This window comes from Strongylocentrotus purpuratus, unplaced genomic scaffold (assembly GCF_000002235.5).
Source record: "Strongylocentrotus purpuratus isolate Spur 01 unplaced genomic scaffold, Spur_5.0 spur5_scaffold_3, whole genome shotgun sequence".
Classification (NCBI taxonomy): Eukaryota; Metazoa; Echinodermata; class Echinoidea; order Camarodonta; family Strongylocentrotidae; genus Strongylocentrotus; species Strongylocentrotus purpuratus.
The window spans coordinates 4,153,485-4,179,213 of NW_022145609.1; the positions used below are offsets into that span (position 1 = coordinate 4,153,485).

Below are 25,729 nucleotides of genomic sequence, written 5' to 3' on the forward strand. Positions count from 1 at the left end.
ACGATACGTCACAGTGTTGCCAATTTGTGTTTCACTGATTACAACTTCAATAATCCATTATTTTTCTATTTTTAATCTGCTATTGCTCAAACTTTCACAAATTTGTTTCTCTCACTTTCCCCGCTTATTAAAACCGACTTAATCTTAGGGTGGAACTTTCCTTTAATAGCAAGTTGCTATTAAAGAACCAAGAAATACCAAATGAGTAGATTGATAAAAGTTGGTACAAACTTGGACAAATGGGAAAGTTATGAATACTTGAAAATTGTATTTACTATCCATATGGGAATTTCAGAATTGCCAAATTGATTATAATACCTGTGTGAAATAGTGCCTGAAAACTCTCCCATTTGCTTCAACAAACATGATGATTGAAATAGATTATTCCTTAAAAAGTTCAAGTTTTTAAAAATACTGAAAAACAGCACATAATCTTTTTTTTCATTAACTTTTTTTTCAACTCTGAATATATTTTTTTTCTTTTATCTTCTGTTCCAAATCCTTAAAGGTTAAGACCAGTTATGGTCATGCGATTGCATTGTGAAAGAAACGTTGTGGAATCGATCAGAAAAGGTTGATCATCTAGCATATAAGTATTAGTGTGTACTGCAAGGTTCTGGAATCATCAAAATGATAAGAAATTTGGCCCAGTCTTCGTAATGTTACAAGCACTGTACACAGAAAATGTATATGGAACTATACGCACACGTGCGCGACACGTGCGTTCATCTCTCACAGACCATGTAGATAAACTAATTTACCAAATATATCAATTAGTAGGCGGTTTCCCGGCAAAATTTTGATTATCGCGTATTAGTCAAAACATATGCTTTCACATGATTGGTAATAAGAGCTTCCATTTCATTTTTTGAAGTTGGGGTGTTTCCAATACTGGTCTTTACCTTTAACCTGAATTGTATTTCATGATTATAAAATATATTCATATAAAGCGTATTTTCCATTTTTCTCTCATGAAAAAAAAAAAAAAAAAGTCTTCTGGGAAATACAATCAGAATGTAATGAAAATAGCAACAAGAATAAAAATATTTTTGTTTGCATGTGGGAAACGACCAAGGACTTTTTTTCGTCCCAGTTCACCCTGTTCTTCCCTTCCGTTTGCTCACAGGATAGGGAGAAAGAGTTAAACAAAGGAAGATAATTCATTGAAGAAGAGAAAGGGAGAAGAAATGAATGCAATGGAGGAAACTATAAGAGGGGGAAGCGTGAACCAATATAAAGATCGAATGGGAGAAAGCAGGACAAACGGGATGAGAGGAACTTATATTATTAGCAGGAAATTTACTCTACACAAACCATGCAAATAATGTCCCTGTGCCACTTTGAATTCAACATTATTCAATAATTCCCAGAGCAAGATTAATTTTTATACTGGTATCGAAAGGGCTGTCATGGAGCTCATCAAAACCAGAAATGTGCATTTTGCATAGATATTGTGTTGCTCAAAGCAATCTTTCCGTCAATTGGTGCCTATTGTTGTGTGCAAAACTGCACATGTGATAAACGATTGGACATGCTGAGAGGCAAAGAAAGCAACCCAAGAGTTCAAGATTAGAGAGGCATGTATACACAGTAATAAAGGGGTGGGGAGAATGAGAATGTACTTTAAAAATTGGACAAAAGCAGGCCTGACATTCATTTAAACTGATTTGCTCATTCATCTTGCTGTCATGTCAGAGATGGTAACAATCATATTTTATCACAGTGATAAATCCTCATAGATGTGGGTACAGTCTTAAATATATGATCTTTGTCCTTTTTCCTGTTTGGTAAAATCTCTATGATGTATGGTACGTTGTAAATGATACTCACTTTAAGTAAACAACTGTGTGTAATTGATCTGTGACTGATATGTATTTGTGCAAAAAAAAAAATGTTGAAATTCAAGGGAAACACCAATTTCATGCACGAATGTACATGTCATTGAAGGGATATACTGATTTATGTACCTGTCAAAAGTTTTGCCATATTATATCAAGTCTTGCTAATGTTGCAGGTGAAGGATGTTTTTTTTTTTTTAGTTGGTAGTTGTCTTAGTGAAGGTATAATTTGAAGTACTGTAAAAAGATATGTTGGTTATATAAGTGTGCTTTAGGATGAAGATTTCTTTTCATTGGACTATTTCTATGATTTATCTGTACCTTCTTCACCCAAGTATTTCTTAACTACATGTCTGGGGCTAATTAGTTCTGATATGAATATTTTGCTTCTCAAAACATGCTACACTGATATTTAAATGCATTAAGTTCCTGATCAACACAGGGTTAGGTATTGAATGAACATGTCTTTCCCAGTGTACATACACATACATTTATGAGACTAAAATTGGTGTATTAACAAGTGTAATATCTCAATGGCAGTTATGTTATTTTGCAGCTCCAAGTACTAATGATGTGCTTCTACAAATCTGCAATAAAATTATGATTTTTAATAACTATGTATATTTGCATTATGAATGAATCTTAATGCAACAGTACGCTTCTTTTATTATAACTGAGTCCTTCAAATGCAGTGCCTGAATGCGTGCAACAGTTAATTTCTGTGTATTTTTTATGTTGCAGGTGAGGTTGTTCATATCACAGTGGTGACCGCAGGATACACCAGAGTAGGTTCATCTCGTGGTCAGTATCAATGTTACCCCAGTGACCCAGATACAGATGCTACACTGTCATTTCGTCGATCGGCACCCATAACAACAGACAGATCACCACCAGAAGATGTGATTCATACAGGAGCTGGCAGTGCATTCATCAGAAAGGTCGTATTCCCTACTGGAGATGGATGGGATAGAGATGGTTTCGGACCTTTCTACTGTGAGGCTTCTAAACCTGATCGAGATGTTACAAGGGTTACTACTTTTTTCCAACGAATTGATGGTATTAAAGATTAATATTCCATTCATTATAATAAGTACAGGATTTCTTTATTTTTAAAGATTTATTCTTTAACGTATACTAAAGAAGCTTCTTGTAGTGAAGTAGTCAAAGTAAAGTTTTGAGCATATCCCATGTGAGGTCATTATGATGTTAATTTAAGGAAAACATTTTAGTATTTATATTGATAATTTTGAAATTCATAAATTGTTTGTCAGATATCCTGTTTACTACTTCAAACCTGAACAGGTAAAACTGACAAATTTGTATATAGATATATATAATTATAACTGAATTATTAAAATTAAGGACAATTCTATTTCCCTTGCTTCATAGAATTTATAGTGTTATCTTTTATAGATTTAAGATTTGTACATGTATATTACATGTACATGTACGTCATACATGAATAATCCAAATTAATCAGAGTTCATTTCTGAATTGCCGATGAATGTTATCATTTATTCATCCCAAGCACGTGATATCAATAGAAACATGATTTCAGACAGATCAGTAAGTAAGTGTACATGCAGTATCACGCTTTGTTAATAGGACGGAATAAATAACATTAATCACAATTCCAATTTCTAAAAAAAAAATTGTTATGTAGAATATGGAATCGAACATTACATGTTGTTATACGAGAAAAATTAAGGTATTATTTGTTGATAATTAATTGTTATTTTTGTTAATAGTTTAATCCGCACTTTGAGCATTCTAAACTCTTCGCAATACTGCTTTGCTGTAATGATGATGTTTGTTAAGCAATAAATCATTATCTATCTCTAACAATATAGACTTAGCTTACATTGCATTTAAGAGATTCCTCAAATATTAGAGAAACCTCCTTAATACAAAGATATAGCAAGGTTTAACAAAAAATCATGAACACCGTCGTATTATTTGCCATGGAACATCACGGAGTGATCCTCGGTGAAAACAATGCATTACTATAGGCCCATTTAAACATGTTTCCCAAACACCAATTTGAAGAATCATCAATTTTTGTGACTACCATTTACACCACTGGAAAAAACCTGTAACAAAACCGTTGAATTTTAACCATACCGATTTTGTTTGTGAGTAGTGCGCATGTGCCACTTGTCGGTGCTCTGCATGCGTTACCATGGAAGCGAGGAGAGTCATGTGAGCGATAATGCGTATCTTACCGAAGGTTGCATTTACACTGCAAAAAATCTGTGAAATCTTGGCAGGCGTTTAAAACAACCACGCAAAGACTAAAATCGATTTAAGTTGGACTTAAACTATGGCAGGCTGTTCATGCCACTATTTCCTCTAACAATTCCTGGCATTGGTTTCTCAAGGAACGTACAAGTCGTGGTGACAAGTCTACAGGGTTTACATTTTGTTATGGTTAATTATCAAAAGGAAAAATCTAAAGATCATTTCTAAGGTTTTTTCCCTCTATTTAGACATCTTGGTTCAGGACTTGAAACCGCATTTGCAGTAGTAAAAGTCCAAGTCTTGAATATAACTTAACAATTCAATGTAAGAAACTCTTTTTCTTGAGCGATCAATAAACCATTATCTATCTCTAACAATATAGACTGAGCTTACATTGCATTTAGGAGATTCCTGAAATATTAGAGAAACCTCCTTAATACGAAGATATAGCAAGGTTTAACAAAAAATCATGAACACCGTCGTATTATTTGCCATGGAACATCACGGAGGGATCCGCGGTGAAAACAATACATTACTAGGCCCATTTGCACATCCCAAACACCAATTTGAAGAATCATCAATTTTTGTGACTACCATTTACACCACTGGAAAAAACCTGTAACAAAACCGTTGAAGTTTAACCATACCAATTTTGTTTGTGAGTAGTGCGCATGTGCCACTTGTCGGTGCTCTGCTTGTGTTACCATGGAAGCGAGGAGAGTCATTTCAGCGATAATGGGTATCTTTACCGAAGATTGCATTGACACTGCAACAAATCTGTGAAATCTCGGGGAGTGTTTCACAAAGACTATGATCGATATAAATTGGACTTGAACTATGGCAGGCTGTTCATGCCACTATTTCCTCGAACCATTCCTGGCATTGATTTATCAAGGAACGTTCAAATCATGGTCACAAATCTACAGAATTTACATTTTTGTTATTGTTATTAGTATTCAAAGAAAAATCTAAAGATCATATCTAAGGTTTTTTCCCTCTACTTTTACATCTTGGTTCAGGACTTGTTAAGGGCAGAAATCGCATTTGCAATAGTATAAATCCAAGTCTTGAATATAACTTAAAAATACAATGTAAAAAACTTTTTTTCTGCAACAATGAACTATCAAAAAATGTAAAAACAGGTACTGTGGATTTTTTTGGCAAAGAGGCGTTTATAACGCAAAATGGTTTACTGAGAATCAGGAGTGAGAGTGATTCAATGCTTACGATGCTTTTGAACATTTAATGCTTGATAATGGCTATAACAAAGATTAGATGCTTTTTACATATATACTGAGAATGATTCTGAATATAACAGAGAACGATTTTTTAAAGAAATTTTCAGACTTTTGTGTAAATAGCACACAATTTCAAAAAGTTATCATAAGCAAAGAATGCACGGCAATGCGTTAAGCCTGAACATGCCCGTTTATGTTGATGTTGTTTACTAACATTAACATTGTCAAACAGAAGTCCAAAGATTTTGACATACACCAGACTAGTTGCGGCAATGTTCGAATATTGAAAATGATCTAAACTTATTATTGAAAAATATCAAAAGGAACGAATTTATTCCAATATGCAAGTAAATATTTTTCTATATATATTTCAATATACATGTACATGTATGCAAGGCCTATATAAATGTTTTGTTTCCTTTAGTGAGTAAATGGCTACAGTGCACATGCCATGTACATTACATGTATGGTAAATGTATTAAAGTTAACCTTTGTTATTTTGTTAATTTATTATTATCACCCCTTTTAAAAGCTAAATTCACATCGAGTGATGGATGGTTTACAAAGACAGTGAATGTGAATGAGACCGGAGTGATGATCAGCATGACTAGTCGTTATAGTCCTGATGCGAGTGGCAGTATGATTACTTGGATGAAAGATGGAAGTGAGGTTCTTACATCATTTGATGGGCAGACTGAGATCAGCTTCCCAAACCCAATCCAGACATCAGACCAAGGAATCTATGAGATCTACTATGATAACGAGAGGAGTCTAAATAGAGGAGGAATATACAGACTCATCGTCAGAGGTACATGTATAAGTGTTTTCCTGCCTAATTCAGATAGGGCTTCTTGAAAGGTGTCCTTTGTTCGCCAAGATAATATTGTTTGTTATGATGCATGTAAAAGAATTGCTTCTTACTTTGCCAAGAAACCTTTATTTTAGATTAATTTGATTATTATGCAAGTTACATGTGCATAATGAGCTTTCCATATTCATTTACAATTCATTATTAATTTAAAAAATGAATGTGAACACTTAAAAAAAAAATGTTTAGAGCATTCTGGTAAATAATGTCCAAGTCTGATTGTCTTGGATGGCGCGTTATCCTAAGATGGACAGCTCTTTCCCTATTGCACATTTCATTTCAAAAGATTCATAAAACTTCAAATGATAAAATTCAGGTGTAAGCATGTCATGATCTGCGATTTGAATTTTTGAATAAAGGTTGTTTAAAATTACCCGTATGTATATTCAAAATGTGACAGAGCAGCTATAGTTCTACTTCCGTTTTATACTCCCCTGCTTATCTTCTATCTTTCGTTCATCTATGTCATGATGTAATCTTTAGTGACATGCATAATAATTATTGTTCTCCCTTCCTTTCTCCGATAGAATGCCCTGCTGGTAAGTGGGGTCCCCCTGAGTGTTATGGTATCTGTGATAAATGCTACAATGGTGGAGTCTGTGATGACAAGTCTGGTCTATGTATCTGTCCTAACAACTTCAAGGGACCGAATTGTTTAGAAAGTAAGTAGGCCTGTAGAACTTCATTTTGAATGATGCTTATCTCTTAATAAGCGCTAGTTACCTGGCAGCTCGGCTATAACCAGGGTAATATGTGCAAAGTTCCATGAGCGTTAGAGCCTGGCGGATACTGGTATCGATTGCTTTAATGAATTGAGGAAGATATTCGTATTGCATAGAAAATGGTATTTACATATATTCTTGTGATCCCTGCAAAAGAATAATTTTGTAGAAATTTGTACCCCCCCCCCTTTTTTTTAATATACTTGTATCAATACTGTATCTTTTACTTTGGGTAGAGACTCTATGTCTCTGATAGAAAGCTACTGTAAGTACAGTATAGATCAGTCAGTATATTATGCAATCGAAGTGGGAAAGCATTTGCCCCTTTCCAGCTTAGAGGACACACAAACCCCGCCCAAAGAATGGAAGAGTCCAGGATACCATGTGAGGAGGGACTAAATGAGTGATTGTAGTGCCCATGTGCCATTCCACGTCTTGACACTATAGCATCACAACCATCTATTGTTTCTCCTCGTGTTCTTTTATTTTAGCACCCTATACCACTAAGGGGGCGTTACATTTCTGGAGGCACTGCCCGGATGATGCTGAGATGGTGTACGAGTTCTCCCTAGCGACTCCACCCAACTCCAACATCTCCGAACAGCCCTAGACGAGGCCCTACCCAATTCCAGAGATAGCTTGACAAGAAGGCCGACTCCAGAGCTATCTATGATGGCAGGATTTGTGGACCTGATGAACGATGTGCATCAAAGATTGACAGCGAGCACGGAGGAGCAGCTACTAAAGGTGACAGTGGAGCTCAAGCTATCTGAGGAAGTCGTGGGGAAGGCCAAGTCGAAAGGGCGAGTAGGACTGAAGCGGGTCATCAGACGCTTCCTATTTAGGGAGGAGCTGGAGGATTCAGAGGACGAAGGCGAGTCAGTGTGGCAGGGTGTAGCCAAGATCCTGGGGAAGGTGGACAAAGATGGAGATGAACATGTGGTTGAGCTGAAGGCCAGGACCACTGAACTTCCAAGAGACCCACCCAGCCAGCCAGAGCCAGACCAGCCAGCTGAGGAAGAGGCCGAAGACACGTTGAAGAGATCCTCCATCCTCAAGAGGACAAGCCAGCTGCCCACCACAACTGGTGACCAAGAGACATCTGCTCAGAGATGGAAAACAGCCAGGAGGGAAGCCTATGACCTGGCAAAGCAGACATCGCAGGTAAAGGCAGAGGCTACAAAGAAAACCCGAGACAAGGGACTACATCCACTCCCCTTAGAGCAGGGTGATAGGGTACTGAATGCTGACCTCTACGACCCAGAAGACTGCAGCCCTCCACAGCAGAATCGTCGGAAACCACCACGCATGAGACAACCTCCGCCGGTTCTAACCTACACTCAGCTTGGTGAGCCCCAGCAATGGCGACGGGACCCCAATGTCAACATGGTGCAAGCTGAGCTCCAGAGGATGGATCGACAACCAGGACTGTACTACCCGCATCCACACCAGAGGATGATGCAGCAAGCAGACCCCTGGTCATGGGATGCTGGCCTACCGAGAGGACAGCAGCAGGTTCGTATACCCAATGAAATGCCTTCGTTTATCTCCAGGCCTGCGTGGGACACGGAACAATTCCAACAATGGCAGCCATAGATGACAAAGACCACCGCCCCACAATCGACATTCAGCCAGAGAACTACTGTAAACATTTGAAAATACGAACATTGAACATTTGAACTATCCGAACACTGAACACTGGACCGTACATGTCTAGCTCGGACACCGAAATCATGAATAGGACATCGTGGAAAGAGACTGCGGCAGATATTTTCATGGAGAAGATGTCCGAAATCAGCCCCTTGTGTCAACGACTGAAGAGCAATTGATTTGAAACTTTGTTTGAACAATAACTGTAATTATGTACTTGAAAACAATGAACTGAAAGCATGCAGAGAGTAGGTTGGAGCAGATGTTCGAGAGGAAAATCACAGCGCTGTGTAACGGGTTCACGGATGAGAACAGGAATATAAATTCTTATATTATGTTATGCAACCGAGTAAAGACTGCAACATAGCTCATCTTGTCAACCACCGATACAGGAACATCACTCTGATAACCGTGCAGCAACCTGTCCTGATGGAGTTAACTACTATGGACTGTTGAAACGATTTTAGTCTCAGAGACTGCGGATACTAACTTTATGGACTGTGCACACCATTTAAGCGAAGTACACGAAATCGGAAACAGTCACCAGGATGGAATTTGTTGGCTACGAATGACTTTCATTCATATTGAATACTATATTCTCTTGTCTATTGTAACTGTAATGTTATATTTCGAATTATTGTGTTTGTAATGTCGAGGACGACATTTCTTTTAGCGGGGAAGAGTGTGATCCCTGCAAAAGAATAATTTTGTAGAAATTTGTACCCCCCCCCCTTTTTTTTAATATACTTGTATCAATACTGTATCTTTTACTTTGGGTAGAGACTCTATGTCTCTGATAGAAAGCTACTGTAAGTACAGTATAGATCAGTCAGTATATTATGCAATCGAAGTGGGAAAGCATTTGCCCCTTTCCAGCTTAGAGGACACACAAACCCCGCCCAAAGAATGGAAGAGTCCAGGATACCATGTGAGGAGGGACTAAATGAGTGATTGTAGTGCCCATGTGCCATTCCACGTCTTGACACTATAGCATCACAACCATCTATTGTTTCTCCTCGTGTTCTTTTATTTTAGGTAAGACAATATATTCCTACCTTTTTATATTTTGTTATTTTGTATAATATTATGATATTACACTCATTTAATTACAAGTTGCTTTTATATACCATGCATGTAAATCTGGATAATAGGATGCGTTTTGGGAGATGGATATGTGAGAGTTGGATGAGTGCTTCAGTTGGTATTTTGGATACAATCTTTTACATCTGTATCAAAATCAATGTTATTACAACCTAAAGCAAGTTGGTAATCATTAAGATAATGCAGTATAGCATATAGAATGATTTGAGTAGTTTGGATACATTAATGCTGGAAATGTACCTATCGATATACAGCTATATAAGTGTAGGCAAACTTAAGGCGGATAATGATTTAGATGTGAATAGGTCCTGTACCATGATAGTGTGTGTTGTGTCACCAAGTTGACATTGAATGTGAAAGTGGCTATATCCATTTGGAGGTATATGTGAACAAACCCATAGTTATTGTCAAGAGTACTAGTGAGCATTGCCAGTGTGTTAAAGATGTAAATATATCAGATGTAAACAGGGCCTAGGTCCACATAAACTCTTGCGCTGGCAGAGAGAGAGATTAGAGAGAGATAACGACCATGTGGTTGGACAGTGGGGAGACCAGTAATCTCCTTCTAGTAAGGTTAGTCTGATTAATCAGACCCGCTAAGTATTTATATATTCTTTTGTACAGTAGCTATTTACTTCTAATGCAGTTTGTCATGCAGAAAAGGGAACGTGATAGGTTCTGCGTTGTAAAGACTAGGGTTCAGCCATAAAGAGGCTGAGAAGTAGAATAGTCACGGAGAGAGTGATAACTTTGTTTTGGAAGAAGGTGTTCTTTGTTTCCTCCTAGTTATAAAATGCATGTACTGGCATAGGGAGAGAATTCCTTTTTCACCCTCCTTTTGGAGAGGGCTGTTGTTTAATTATGCTGATTATTATACTTTGTTAGAATCAAGGTAGCCATCTTGTTTTCACTTGTGAGACTCCCCCCAAATTGGAGTTTACTTTATTCAGAGCATTTAAACAGTCTGAACCATGTTTGATATTTTACCTAAATTAATCCATTATCTAACCTGTGCTTTTATATAGAAAAGGAAAGAGAAAAGTCCTTAAAGTATTTTGATGTTGCTTTACCAATTCAATTAGGTTATTATGATTGGTGTTGGAATTGATTAGTAAGCTGATTTTAGATTCATATGAAAGACTTCGTTATGAATGAACCTGTAAATACAATCATGTAGTTATTTTAGCAGTTTAGTCATTTTGATTATTATGATGGACATGAAAGGGATTAGGAGGTTAAATGTCTAATAGTCACAAAATGAGCTATTACAATTACTTTTTATATTACCTAGATAATGATTGGATGAGTCAATATTATCATGGGTAAAGATTATTTGCCTTGATACTGTCTATGAATACAGTATGTTGTTTATTATTATTGTTTCTGTGTTTATTATATTGATAATAAATGGCCATTCCACGTCTTGACACTATAGCATCACAACCATCTATTGTTTCTCCTCGTGTTCTTTTATTTTAGCACCCTATACCACTAAGGGGGCGTTACATTCTACATGTTCAATTTCAAATATGTCTTTCTTCTACCTGACGACATTCTAATATATGTACTTGTAAATCTTCATTGTACCAGGAATTATTTGAAAGAATAATGTTGATTTATAATTTATGATTCTGTTTATAGTAGATTTCTGATTTGTTATAATATATTATCTCTCATGTCTTCTTAGCAGTAAAATGACTTTGTAAATACTTTGTAAAGTGTCCCGCTCTACCAGAGCTGCGGTTCATTCAACATGTTCATGTAATGTTTATATATACACTGTACATCAAGTGAATCAGTGCAAAAATGAATGAAAAATAATAAACAGCAGGGAAAAACATTTGCTTTGGTTGTTATTCCTTAATACCATATAAAATATCTAAATTGTATCTAAATAAATGTATCAATAACATTAATGTTTATGATCGACAAATTTGCTATCCTTGATATTGGATGGCTTGATTCAATGTAGTAAAAAATATAATTTTTAAAGAGCATTAGACACCATCGGTAATTCGCAAAGGAGAAGCACCATATTTGAAATTTATCTTATGAAATCTTTTTTCTTATGCAAGTCTATAAGGTTTTGATTCAACAATGCAACTAATTTTTGTTTCAGTTTGTAGAAATGGTGGTGGAAATCGATACGGATTGAACTGCGAGTTTCGATGTACAAATAGTGCCAGTGATCCTGTCGCACACTGTCATGGGTATCTTTTTTGCCTACCTGATCCTTATGGATGTTCATGTGACGTCGGTGCCTATGGTCTATCATGTAACACACGTAAGTCTTCAATATTCTATTAATTTTTGCTCAAATTATAATAGTGAAACTACATTTACCTAGGAGGCCTAAAATGTATCATTCATTTACATGTGCATCTGCAATTCTCAGAGAATTATAATTTTTCTTGGAATATCAAAAGCACATGGCTGGATTCATGAGTAAGGTCAGGCGCAACTCAGTGGAGAAGAGAAGAAGAAGAGAAAGAAGAAGAAGAAGAAGAAGAAGAAGAAGAAGAAGAAGAAGAAGAAGAAGAAAAAGAAGAAGAAGAAGAGGAAGAAGAAGGAGGTGGAGGAGGAGGAGGAGGAGGATAAGAAGAAGAGGATTAATAAGAAGTTATTGTAACATGCACAATATTTCTTTCCTTCGAATGTATTGTATCTATCCATCTTGATTTTGCATTTTGAATTCTTTTACAGTTTGTACTCCTACTAGTAATACATATGGCCCGGGATGTTCACAGACATGCCACTGTGTAGGTGGATCATCATGTAACATCTACAGTGGAATATGTACTGGTGGATGTCAGACTGGCTGGTCTGGGGACAACTGTCAAAGTAAGTCATGGTGCAATGATAACAAATGATATGACATAAATGCCCTCTTACTAAAAAGTAAGATAAATCAGAATTGTACTTGTACACTGCATGTAGCTATGTAATTGTTGTTCTTTTGTTTAATGTCTAACCCAATTGCCTACAGGACCTTGGGTGCCTGAATTGTACCCATTTGGAATAAGATAATTCACAATTATATTATTACTTGAGGTTATTATATTTTCTATTTTCGTAGACATACCCGCACCAAGTGGTGGTTTGTGGACAACTCCTTGTGTATGCTATATTCATGTTTATTGATAGAGGAGATGAATGCTTTCTATGAATACATGAATTTAACTAGTATAGGCTCTATTAAACTCAAGAATATGTGTAATAATTTAAATCAATTTTGTAAAGAAAAAAACAAGAACTTTTGCAATAGAAGCAATCTGAATTTGTGAAGTACATCTGATATATTCTGTATCACATCTGATATTATTTACTAGTAGTAATTGCTAACTTGTGACTTCTAAAATAAGTTCTTATCATCCACACAGTTCCTGATGAATGTGAAGACGGTTACTATGGATCTCAATGCACTGATAAATGTCATTGCTTGAATGATGAACCATGTGATAAAGATACTGGAGAGTGCCCTGAGCAGAAGTGTGCTCTAGGATACAAAGTACGCAATGATGAGGTCAAATGTCAAGGTAAAATGTTATTTTTCAATAAAGAGTGTTGAATTTTCAATATCAAATACTATTTATTTATCTCCAGACTACACACAACATGTACATCAAGTATGGTGCAGTGTGCATCATACACCAGGATTGTTTTTTGTACACATTTTTGAGCACTCATAAATACATGTATGTGCATTGGTCATATCAACCACATCTATGTATGTAGTGTTGCGATAGTAAATACATTATTATAATGTATACTCCGGAGGAGGATTCTAGTATACAAATATTGACTGCTTTGAAGAGCATGTTGAAACTGTTGCCCATGGTTATCTTGAAACTGTACTCTGCCTCAAGAGTTTATTAAATTATGACCTCCAAAATCCGCAATCATTATTTGGTGTACGATACTTGTTTCCTGTCATTATCGTACACAAACCAAGTTCTTAGCTTCGACCCTTTACCCAACAATGACCTTAACCCTAACCATGAACCTTAAATAAAACCCAATTGCAACCCGAACCCTAACGAATACCTGTGATGAAATACAGCCCAGAACAACTGTCCCAGGAGCAAACGCCTGATCTCCATAGAATACCTACTAATGCATTACATAGCAATCCTCAGCTCTATTCTGTAGCAGCGACTGAGAGAGAGAGAGAGAGAGAGATCTGTATCCTAGTTGTGACTATAAGTTATTGTCTTAAAATGAAGAGTTGCAGCCAGCAATTGTTGATTGTCCACCTGAAAGTAGTAATCGAGAGAACAGCAGATCTAGAGGTGGTCCCTGAACTGCTGGCTGCAACAGATTTTTAGAAGTAATGGACCTTCACTTCTTAAATTAAACTAACTCACAGTGACATGAGTCAGAAGAAAATCTACTCGTTTCACCTGATTGAAATAATTAGATTTTTGTGTTTACAACCCTGTTTCCAGTAGACCCCAGCCAAAGTTATATTATTCTGTAGTAATCAATGATTATCATTGACCAGATGTTTCCAATAAACATGACTTTTGTGTTATTTTTGCAGAGTGTGAAGGGAGTACCTTTGGTTTGGATTGTCTTCAGCAATGTCATTGTGCTCCAGTGGCTTGCGAGACGGAGAGGGGTCTTTGCAAGGGACAATGCCTTGATAGCTGGATTGAACCTTACTGCCTTCAAGGTAATTATACCCAGCATATTGTGATCTGGTTTGTCTTCTTCTTCTGCTGTAAAACGTTCAAACACCTCGGAGTGCATATGAAACTATGTGTGCATGTATTTTATAACGTTTAGCCGTAATTCACAATCTTGCTCAATAGGCTTATGGAGCAAGTACTTTTACCTTACTTAAATTTAAAGGAGCTACACAAAGAAAATTCACTAACAACTCATAATTAGAACAAATTACATATGGATGGAAAGATTTTCTATTGAAAAACACGAACAATTTGCTGAGAAATCATATAGATATCATGGAAAGGCGTAAAATGCAATTTTTCAAAACCCTTCTTAGACCCTAAACATAAGTCAAACACACAAGCGTAGCGAGCTCTGAATTGTGACGTCACACACTGGACGAACAGCTCAGTGCCGTGTAGCAGTATGCAGCTAGCCAGCCGTGTCCCGTATGTGACGTCACAAATATTGACGCTCTACAAAGGACCGCGAAGGCAGAAAATCTGGATCTCAAAACTAACATTTTTGAGAGTCGATTACTGCGGGCCCCAAACATATTTTGAAGAGGGAAGTTGTTGTATTTGATCAGTAAGGCTTCCCCTTCGCAATGCTATGAATTTGGCATCAATTCAAAACACTTTTGCTTCTTAGTGTGATTCCTTTAGCAAATTTACCTCAGAGCTCAATGAGTGTCAGCACTTGGCAGATACCGGCGCTATATAAATGACCATTATTATTTTATTTATTTTTTGTAGACACTTGAACATGTACACATTAGTTTACAAACTATTTTTTGTTGTTTCTCTTTATAAAGTCCATTTCATATGTTAAGGAAGTTTCTCCTACCCTATACACGTAGTGAATAGATCCACAACATATTCTTGAAATGATTATCGGTTATTGGGATGTCTTTGTAGTACAAACAGAAGTTTCATATTAGCATGAGTGATTTGCATACCAGAACTATTGCATTGATAAATATGACGCAATTGGATTTTAAACAAAATAATCAGATTTATATCTCCCCTTATTTAGGTACACCTGTATGTACATGTGCAAGTTTTTTATATTTTTATCTTGCTTATTATGAAGTGACCGGGTTGGAACATTATATTGCTGACACGAATTTCAAAATTATAAGTAATTGGTCATTCTTTTTAAGAATTTTTTTTCTTATTTTTGAATATCACGATTGATTAATGTTCTAAAAAGTGCATATAGGATTTGTTTGCCATATGTGAAATACATAAAGCGAGCAGGTTTTGTGTTCAAAATTGTGTGTATTATTTAATGTTTTTCTTTTCTTTGTTCTTGACAGGAATATCCAGATTGGTTCCAGTGAGAGTGAACCCATACCAACCATCTAGCTTCACATGTTATGTTGAGGGTAACCCACTTCCCGATGCATCCTCAGTTGATCTTTACAGACGTACTGGAAGCACCTATACCAGCACAGGAATCACCAGGAGATCTAGCACTGTATCAGGGTCAGAACAGGCTGTTGTCTTTGATGTTGATAGTGTGTATCCACTCGAATATGGGGAATACGTTTGCTTTCTTATTTTTGAAAGTTTAAGCTATCCCAGGACGCCTATTACCAACGCAACCTATGGTGAGCAAACTGTGTGACATCGCTTTACTCAAATGTACATCTGTAAGATACCTGTTTGATAGAAAGCTTGATATCACTTTCAATTAGATGCAGACTTATTCTCAGTCAGGCTCTCTGTATTAGGGTACATGCAGGGGATCGAATCAGTAATATGTTGGTTGAGGCTATGGTTTTTATGACCTTTCATGTCAAATGAAGAGGCAGGCATATACCCTCCGTCTCCATGTAATAAAACCACAACACTGCCACCCCAGCAACAACTGTTACAACAACAACCACAACCACAGCTACATCACAAACCAGCACCACAACTACAACAGCCACAACAAAAACAACATTTTCATGAGCTGTAATATTAATACAGACATTAATAACGCGCAACATATCCACCCAGAGGGTGCTCAAGGCGCTTACAATGAGCTACATAATATACTTAGATACAATTTTGCTTACATTACATTACACATGGTTATACAAAAGAAGAAGATGATATTAGTTCAAGTTGGCCATTAGATAAGTTTTCAGGCAGGCCTTGAAACTATCCACTTAAGTGTGTTAGGGAGACTGTTCCACAATCGGGGAGCAACAACAACAAACATAATGTTGCAAAATATGTGTGAAACCTTCAGTATTACAAACAAATGACTGAGCCCTGGGGGCATACTGAATAAACCGATATTATATTAATATTAACATGGAATGTCTGTTCCTATATTGATACAGTTGTTTGTGCAGGCAAGTCGCATTATGTACATTGACCCGTACATAAGCCCTACATGTGAAATAATTAATATACTTTATATTTCAATATAATTTTATCATAATGGTAATATTCTGGATTTATATAGCACTTGATGAATCTGCAATGTTTCTACGAACATTAAAATGTATCATTACCCTTCTCATCGGATTCAAGTTCGCTCACACACAACGTATGCACATTCCACGCATCCATTTGCAGTTCTGTAAGATATCAGAATTTAATTATTGTGTAAGTTTGACTTTGTGGAAGAACTTAGAGTATAAGTGTATCATTGATTTTGACTGGTATTTCTATAAATTGTGTTTTTTCTTCAGTTTTGCCAGTCATTGAGAACGCACCACTGATAGTGGGTACCACGTCAACTACAGTAGGTCTTCGATGGAATGCATGGTCTGAAGATGATGACATAGGTGATCCTCCTCTGGTAGGATATGATGTCTTTGTCGAGAAGGATGGTGTCTGGATAACGGATCAGAGAGTAGACCAACCCACAACATCAGCCATCGTTAGTAACCTGACACCCGACACAGATTCCAGGTTTCGTGTAGCAGCAGTGAGGGGAGGAACAGGTGGAACAGGACCTATGTCTCCTAGCAACAGCATTATAACCCGCTGTAGAAGTAAGGTTTAAGTCTTGAGAAAAAACAAGATGTTAAGTGCTATTATTTGTTGACATTTGTTCAGCTTGATTCGGTACATTTATCTAATATAGGTACGTGCATTACGTTATTAGTAAATGATTTGTACATATATTCGGTATATTTACGACTTTCCAATGATTTAAGGCTCTTTAACAAATCAAATTTTACGAGTCAAATATGTCACATGGAAATGTTTGTATTTGCCATTCCGCACTTTCTCCTTTTAAACTATTCTGTCTTTCTAAAATTTGAAACAGAAAATTTCTTCTACAAAACATGAATTTCCCCAAAATGTTTATAGTGCCCTCGACTGTGTTTTGCCCTTTGGTAGATACATGTTTGACTTGTAAACGTTTAATTTAAAACCACATAAAGAGTACTTGTTTTTACCATAACCTTTGCGTTTACAAACAATGAATTTTTCTACTATGGGTTCAAGCAATTTAGTTTCTTCTATGTAATTTTAAACTTTAGAACCCAGTGCTTCTCCAACTGGACTACAAGTTTCAGCCATCAACCCTAAAGAGCTAGAGGTGATATGGGAGGTATGAACTGTTTTAAGAATAGCTGTTTGGTCACTTTAATTAATAGTGAAATGCAGTTGGATGAAAAGCCTCGTTCAGAGCACAAAATGCATAGCTGTTACTATTCATTTTTGTATTACATACAGGTAGAACCGCACCGTTTATCTGATATGAAGCTGGTAAAACACTTACAACCTTGATAAGATTTAATTTTACCTATTTTTTCGTCGAGATATGTCAAATAAAAACTCCTCCACACCACCAACTATTTGTGAATGTTTCTTTACGTACCTCAACAATTGACTAAATAAAATAGATCTTGAGTAAAAAAAAAATATATATATATATATAAAAAGTGTACCAATTTGTTTTCTTTTCTTAGTTAAAAGTAAGAGCTGTTGGGTTTATGAAATGGAGTTTTTATTTTATTTTACAGAAGGAAGCAAATATAGAAATGTTTTTTAATCAAGAGATTCTTGTTTAGCAGGATGATACAGGAGCATCCTTCACTGCGAAAAACTGTAGGCAAAATATAATAACATATTATAGTTTTGTCAACTAGTGTGAAACTAACTTATTTCATGTGGTTGTGCTGTATGCAACATATATTTGTATCTTTATGTTTCAGCACCTCCCCTCGGAATCAGCAGAATGCAGGAGTGGAGTGACCAATTATATGATCTACTATGCTCCCTCTGGATCAACTTCTTCAAGCTCTATCCTGGTTTTTCGTGACACTAGCTCCTACACGATAAGAGGGTTAGATACCTATCTGGACTATATTATTCAATTGACTGCATCAAATAAAGACGAGGAAAGTGATAGGAGCCATGAGACTATCGGCAAAACACTTGAAGAAGGTTAGTGTTAATCTTGGGATGTATTTTTCCATGAGGGTGAGGGTGTTGCTTTTTGCTTGTTAAGTGACACTGTTAATATTCTTGTTAGAATCAGACCTCGGTATGACTTCTTTGTTAAACTCAATTTCTGACTATGCTTAATTCCAGCGTCGGGTTAAATGTTAGTGGAGTACGGGCCAGCACGTTAGAAATCGGAGGAGATCAAGAGCAATGAAATATGTAAATATATTTTTTGATAGCAGTGTTGTATACTAAATTACTTTGTCTGCACAATATAGATCATATACATGACTCTTTGAGGCATTAGATTACTATTTCGTTATGTCATTACATTTTCAAACCCCAATTTGTTTTATTTTTATTTTTTAAGACAATAGTCGCTTTTATTGCAATCGAAATAGATTTGTTTTCTGGAGTTAGAAATTGTAATAACCTTTTAAGACGAGAGTAACAAAAGTAATTGATACTCCGAAATATCAATACATAAGTCTACCATATTTCAGCGTGACATTGCTATAAACCATTTTCTTCTAATCAGTCGCGCCTGCTCCTATCAATGTGGCTATACCCCAAAGTACTACAAGCTCCTTCACTGTATCCTGGTCTACTTCTCTACCATCTAACATCAATGGTAACATCCAGAAGTATGTCATCCGCTACAAGCAGACTGATCCCGTACTTGTTGATGGTGACTATAAGTCAGAGGAAGTATTGAACGGGGCGTTTGAAGGAGAGCATACTGTGGTAGACCTACCCCGTGAAATCAACTATACAGTTCAGGTAAGATATCTTGACATCAATCCTTTGGACCCAACGTTTAAGGGAATATTTAATCTCTTCATATTTTAGTGCAAGCTTTCTCTATTTAGAACATTTAAGTTTGAGCTGTTATCCTAAGCGCTTTTGGAGAAACTATATACTTAGGGATGAAATTAAAAAGTGATTCTCTTTTTTACTTGTGCCATTTATGTAGCAAGCAATCCCCAATTACATGCATGATACTGTATTGAAATAAATTACATTTGAATGCTTTAATGGCATCTAAATACATGTATTCAACTGTTGTTATGCGGTCGCTTATGATAATTGTATTTTCCCCAGGACATGAATATCTATAATTCTATAATTAAGACTGAAACAATTTTTGTGCGTGTCTTGTGTGTGGATAATGTTTGTATTGTCAATATTACTACAACACCATATTCTTATTTCCATGTTTGTCAGATCCAAACTATCAATGGAGCTGGTTCTAGCAATTGGTCCGAACCAGTGAATGCAAAGACCATCCTCTCAGGTAAGAGCATGAAACGAATGAAACTTTGTTCTAACCCAAATGTCATACTTGCAAACATTTTGTAGGTAATGTGGGTTTTTTAAAAGATGTAGAAGTAAAATGCTTTCGGCTTTTAATTAATTGTTCTTTTATTTTCGTATTGTTTTATATTACTCCTGTTCTTTTGTTCCAAATACGTTTGCTTTTGCGCGATTTATTTTTCCTTTTTCATACAAGTGTGCCTTGAACATTTGATTTCAAGAGAATAACGCGCATTACAAATCTCATGTATTATTATTATTATTAAATACTAGCTACATGTCAAACTAAAGTCAGTTTGTAACCTTCATAAATATTTATATAAGTTTGTAGTTTATCAGCGTTGTTTACATATTCATCCTAATATTACTCCTTATTCTCTGTTTGATTGGCTGAGACAGTTGAATAGTCTGCATTAATCATCATGTATAGTTTAATATAAGGAGAAATGGACATTTTTCTAAAACATTTCTTTGTTTACAAGTTTTTGTGAAACTTTATGAAACGATAAGAAAAGTTGTCATTTATGGAAGTAAATATAATCTACACTGTTGCTCATAAAGTTGGAATATTTTTTTTTTACCCCTTTTAATGGAATTATTTTGACAATGACTTATTCCTAATAGATCTAGAAAATGCCCTGAAGTAAAAAATGACAGTAATGAGGATTAATGCCCCACAAAAGGTCACTTATATAGTCGACACGGTTTTGAACCTTGGGCCTCACTGTTACGAGGCTATTGCTTTGCCACTGTACCATGAATATACGCAGTGGGGGGGGGGGGAAGGGTAGGGGGCAGTTCCCACAAAAAAGTGCAATAAATTATCAATAATTCATTGAATTTCCCCCCGGTCCCCAACAGAAAAAATATTTTGTGTGTCCATGCTTTGAGCCATAATGCATGGCCGTACAGAGGATTTTGTTATGTTGGAGACCAGGTAAAATGCAATAAATTATTGTGTTGTCGTTAAAGGCTGCAATATCGAAGATTTACATGTTCAAACTTGGGTACCGCATAAATCATTCCTCGACCCTCTCATTGTTTGCTTATTTATTTAATGATGCGTGTAATTTGAATCTGCATTCACACTCAAAAAGATATGTTTATGCAGATGATACATTTATATTTAATAATGATCTTAATTTTACTCAAGTTAAGATTAATTTACAAGATGATTATGATCTTATTGTTAAATGGTTTGAAATTAATGGCATGCATATACACCCGGATAAAACAGAGGTCAGTGCTTTTGGCTCTAAAAGTTATACTTCTTTTTTTTTCTTTTCTTTTTTTTTCTTTTCTTTTTTTTTTTGGGGGGGGGGGGGTTGTGTATTTGTATGTTGCAGCAGGGCGTCATTGTAAAGTATTTTTTTAACTGAATGATCAACCCTGCTCGCTAAAATAGACATGAATAAATAAATGAATAAACAAAGTCAACAAAACCTTTGTAAAACAGACCAACAACATGTATAGCTCATTACAGCATAATTACATGTATGTGATTTTTGTTTGTGCTAAAGGTGATGATAATGGTTCCAGGAAACCACTAAGTGCTGTGATAGGGGGTGTGATAGTACCCATCGTTCTCATCGCAATACTACTAATTACTTTGGTGATGTATAGAAGGTAAGTTAACTCAACTACAGTAGAACAATTAAAAGTGAAGTCCATGCCACTATATGGTAACATTTTTACAAATGAAGAGCTTAATTCCAAAAGGAGCTAAATCCACTTTTGATGAAAATAGAGTTATTGATATCAGAACATTGTTCACTTTAGTACCCGTCTTTGAACAAAATTATTTACTTAATTTTTTGGAGCAATTATGAAAAAAATGCAACTTCTAATATCATTTTTCCATAGACGCCTGTACAAAATCTGGTAAACAAAGGCTTTTTTCTCCGAAGTTACAAACATGGATTTAGCTCCTTTTGGAATGAAACTCTTCAAATATAGATATGAATTTATTTATCTAAAGGGAGCCAAAACGATAATTGATAAAGCGATTGCAGGATTATCCTATTCTAAAGGCCCTTAAAATACAGTATATTCATACAATGAATGGTTTATAATGATTTTGTTTTAAATGTTATAAGGGACATCCACAATCATACGCAGTGAGCTGTTATGCTCATCAAGGACCATTCCCACCTCACTTCTATCTGAACTTTGTGTGCGTGTGGGTGTGTGTGTGTGCGCGCGTGTGTGTGTGTGTGAGTGTGCGTGCGCGTGTGCGTGTGTACCTGAATCTCAATGGTATTACAAAGAAGGAGGAACTTAATGCGTTTTTTATTATTGAATTTCACTTCCAGGATCAAACAAAGACGTTTAGAGACTGAACCAGCCGCGTCCCCACCAAACAATGCACGTGAGACCTCATCAAAGTATGAGAACCCTGTATTTGATGACTCAAAGCAAGACCCCAATATCTACGAAGACCCGAATGCTGATACCCATGTCTACCAAGATCTTAATACAGATACCCCAAACTACCAGAATCTTACCGACCCCCATACGTATCAAGATCTAAAGAAACCCAACACCGACGTTACCTATCTAGAAGCCATAACATCAGATCCGGGAGACACTTATGAAGAAATATAGAGGCAGCTTTAGCGAGACAGAGGCTTGGGTATGGTGCCAGCATAGATACATGCTGGATCAACAATAATGAACATGTTATGCAATACACAGAGTTGGTAATATTTATCATGGTGCTCATACTTCCTCACTATGTGCTCATACTACGGTAGTACACTATTTCAATTGTTGCAAGAACTATAACGAAACTTAAACAGCTACTTTCAAAATGTTATAGAAACAGTAAATATCTTATGTGGTTTTTAAATCCTGGTACTTGGTTAGGTAATCCCTTTAGCAGCTCACTCAGGAAGCTATACTGGGATGGTAGGTGATCATGAGGCGAGTAACTACAATATCATTTCTAGTTTGTAAATTAACGGATGAAAGGGTAAATTTACGTCTAATTTCGTCAAAGTGATTGTCATTTACAATGCAAAAATGCCACTTTTCACTGATTCAATATTTGTGTACAATAATCTTTTTTATCTGTTTTTCACTTCAAGCTGTGTAACATTTCTTATCGTCAGGTTATAGATATGTTTTGTACAGATTGGTTAAACGTGTAGATTATATAGATTTATTCAGAATCTTGAGCCGAAGGCAGGATAAATATCTTGTTGTAAACTTGTGTAAGAATATATATTATTCAGTGTTAAGGTCTATTACCCGCAAGCACCATTGTCGAAAAAATCAGTATGATTTCTTTAAAACACGTCGGTCACCCTTTTGCCCAGGTAACGCATGGATAAATGCATGATAGACAGTTCAGCCTTCGCTTGCTTTCTTCACCTTTCTACCAGTCACCCGTTTGCCACACGTGCAATTTTGCACAAATCAATAGGCACCAATTTGCGGAATCATTACTTTGTGCAACACATTCCGGCGCTTTGTAAAATAAACAAATTTCTGGTAATGATTATCTCTGTGACAACCATTTTAATACTAGTACCGAATGATGTTGCACTCCCACTTTCAGAATATTCAGACCAGCCTGAAATAGTAATTGAATGCAGGTAGTTCATTTGTTCTGAAGATCAAAATGTTTTTCTCTCTCTCTCTCTCTCTCTCTCTCTCTTTCCTTCTGTCTCTGTCTCTCTCTCTCTCTCTCTTCTCTCTCTCTCTCTCTCTCTCTCTTCTCTCTTCTCTCTTTCTCTCTCTCTCTCTCTCTTTATCTCTGTTTATCATGTCGGTCACTCCGTCTATCATGGATGTTTAAGTATTTAATAAGAGGTGGACATAGTGCTTAGAAATTTTTGTTTAAATAGTGGATGCAGAAAATTGAGGATTTGCCTCTTTGTTCGCATTTTATTTGCGAAAAGAGCGATATGTATTGTTGTGACAGTGGCACTTGAAATTACTTTATCACCTAAGTCATTTGTTTCTTGTACTATAATTGACGCATGACATGAATACATATATATTTGTAATAGCACTTCCTCAGGCAAGGTTCCTAGTATAGCGCCATCTGTTAATATTCACTTGATATTAAACACTCAGAAGGCTACATGAACATGGTTTTGCTGAGGTTCAAAAATCCCCTTTTTGCCAGTGCATCAAGGAGATTTAAGTCATAATGTTGTCATTAAGTCAGGCAAAGAGGTTATATATTTAATGTATTTGTATTTCTATGAATTTTCGAAACATAAAGTGGAATTTAGTGTGTATGTTTTGAACTTCATACTGAGAGATGTTTATGTTTGCAGTATGTAATGTAAGAAATACAAGCCCATGCTGGTTTAATATGATGTATGTATATTTTACCTTGTATCAAGAACAAAGATAACAGTAAAGATACTGCTAAATACTTTGAAGATATATTATGAGAGTGCTGAAGCACTAAGTAGAGATTTGGAATTTATTATTGTCTAGTTAATTGTTCAACCAAGCTATTAGAGTGAAGTCTAGTTGAGACACTTGTAGTGCGAGTTTGTATTTATGTAAAGCCGTAATGTAGATGGACTAGAATAGTGACTGGGAAATTTGAATAGGTTATGAAGATCATGACACAATTTACATTATTTCATGAGTTTCTCAAAAAGACTGTGTTATTGCTGTATTGATGATGCTATGATGTTCTTGTATTTACGATTCTTTATCTGTGATTTATCCACAATTTTCACGGAATGAAACGGATGAAATGGTTACTCAAATCAATGCTACAAATTCCCGTAGAAGCCTTTGTTCAGAATTGTTTATTTGATATCGACCTCGCTGCAGCCACAGTATCGTATTTGTAGAAAATAAAACAGTTGCCTAACTTTTATGTTGACATGTTTTGTTCCTGAGGTAAATTGAAATACATTTATATGTTTAAAGTAACAGATATCGAAAATGAAATGATTTGGTAAAATAGCGATATTAAAAATAGATATGGGTTATTGTATTTTCCAAACTGGATAAGAAACAATATACTTAGAGTGTTACAAGTCTTAGTAAACAGTATTTGGAAAGAAGTTGATTCCATTTTTTATATAAATTTTCAAGAAAATGAATTACTTTCCGCCTTCAAATTGGCAAAGTTAAAGTGTATTTTTTCTGATTTTTGGTTGCAGAAGTATAGGATACAATATGTAAATACTTCAGATACACAGATCCCAGATACAACTAACCACCTTTTCAAGGTTTTGTCAAAAGGTTTCGCCTTTTTGGAAACTTGTATTCAAATTAATGGAAACTTTAATTTTTAAACTCTTAATGAACGAAAAAATTATTTTGATAGGTCATGAAATAGAGAGAAGAGAACTGAATCTTGTAAATCTTATTTTAAACCTTGCTCAGTTTATTATCTATTGAAACTATATTAGAGAATGTTTTGGAAGTGAAAAGCACAGGATACATGCTATATTTGATGAAAGAATTAAAGGTAGAAATTCGCACCTATCTCAATATGGAATGTAATCATAAGAAATTTGATACAAACGAAGTAACTAAAATATTTCATTATTTTAGTTAGTGATTATGTCACATTGGTTTCATGTTTTGTACTACAGAGTGAGTCAAATAAAACAAGTATACACCAAGCAAACTTCCTAATTATTTTAAAAATCATTTATGAACAGTAAACTATTATACATCTAATGAAAAAGTGTTTTATCCCAAATCATTTGGT

The 25,729-nt window shown here is 35.7% G+C and overlaps 2 protein-coding genes across 2 annotated transcripts; both read left to right on the forward strand.

Moving 5' to 3' along the window:
• The first annotated feature begins 1,801 nt into the window (after positions 1-1,801).
• Positions 1,802-11,962, forward strand: LOC115928758 (tyrosine-protein kinase receptor Tie-1-like). The gene is made up of 5 exons (XM_030996631.1): positions 1,802-1,808; positions 2,580-2,831; positions 5,847-6,122; positions 6,710-6,844; positions 11,775-11,962. Exons 1-5 carry the CDS (start codon positions 1,802-1,804, stop codon positions 11,960-11,962), a joined length of 858 nt encoding a protein of 285 aa, XP_030852491.1.
• A 1,308-nt stretch (positions 11,963-13,270) lies between these two features.
• Positions 13,271-22,757, forward strand: LOC115928759 (receptor-type tyrosine-protein phosphatase kappa-like). Its single transcript, XM_030996632.1, has 10 exons — positions 13,271-13,286; positions 14,196-14,327; positions 15,642-15,935; positions 17,013-17,318; positions 17,814-17,884; positions 18,492-18,723; positions 19,262-19,503; positions 19,948-20,017; positions 21,558-21,663; positions 22,350-22,757. Exons 1-10 carry the CDS (start codon positions 13,271-13,273, stop codon positions 22,639-22,641), a joined length of 1,761 nt encoding a protein of 586 aa, XP_030852492.1. The 3' UTR covers positions 22,642-22,757.
• The last annotated feature ends 2,972 nt before the right edge of the window (positions 22,758-25,729 follow it).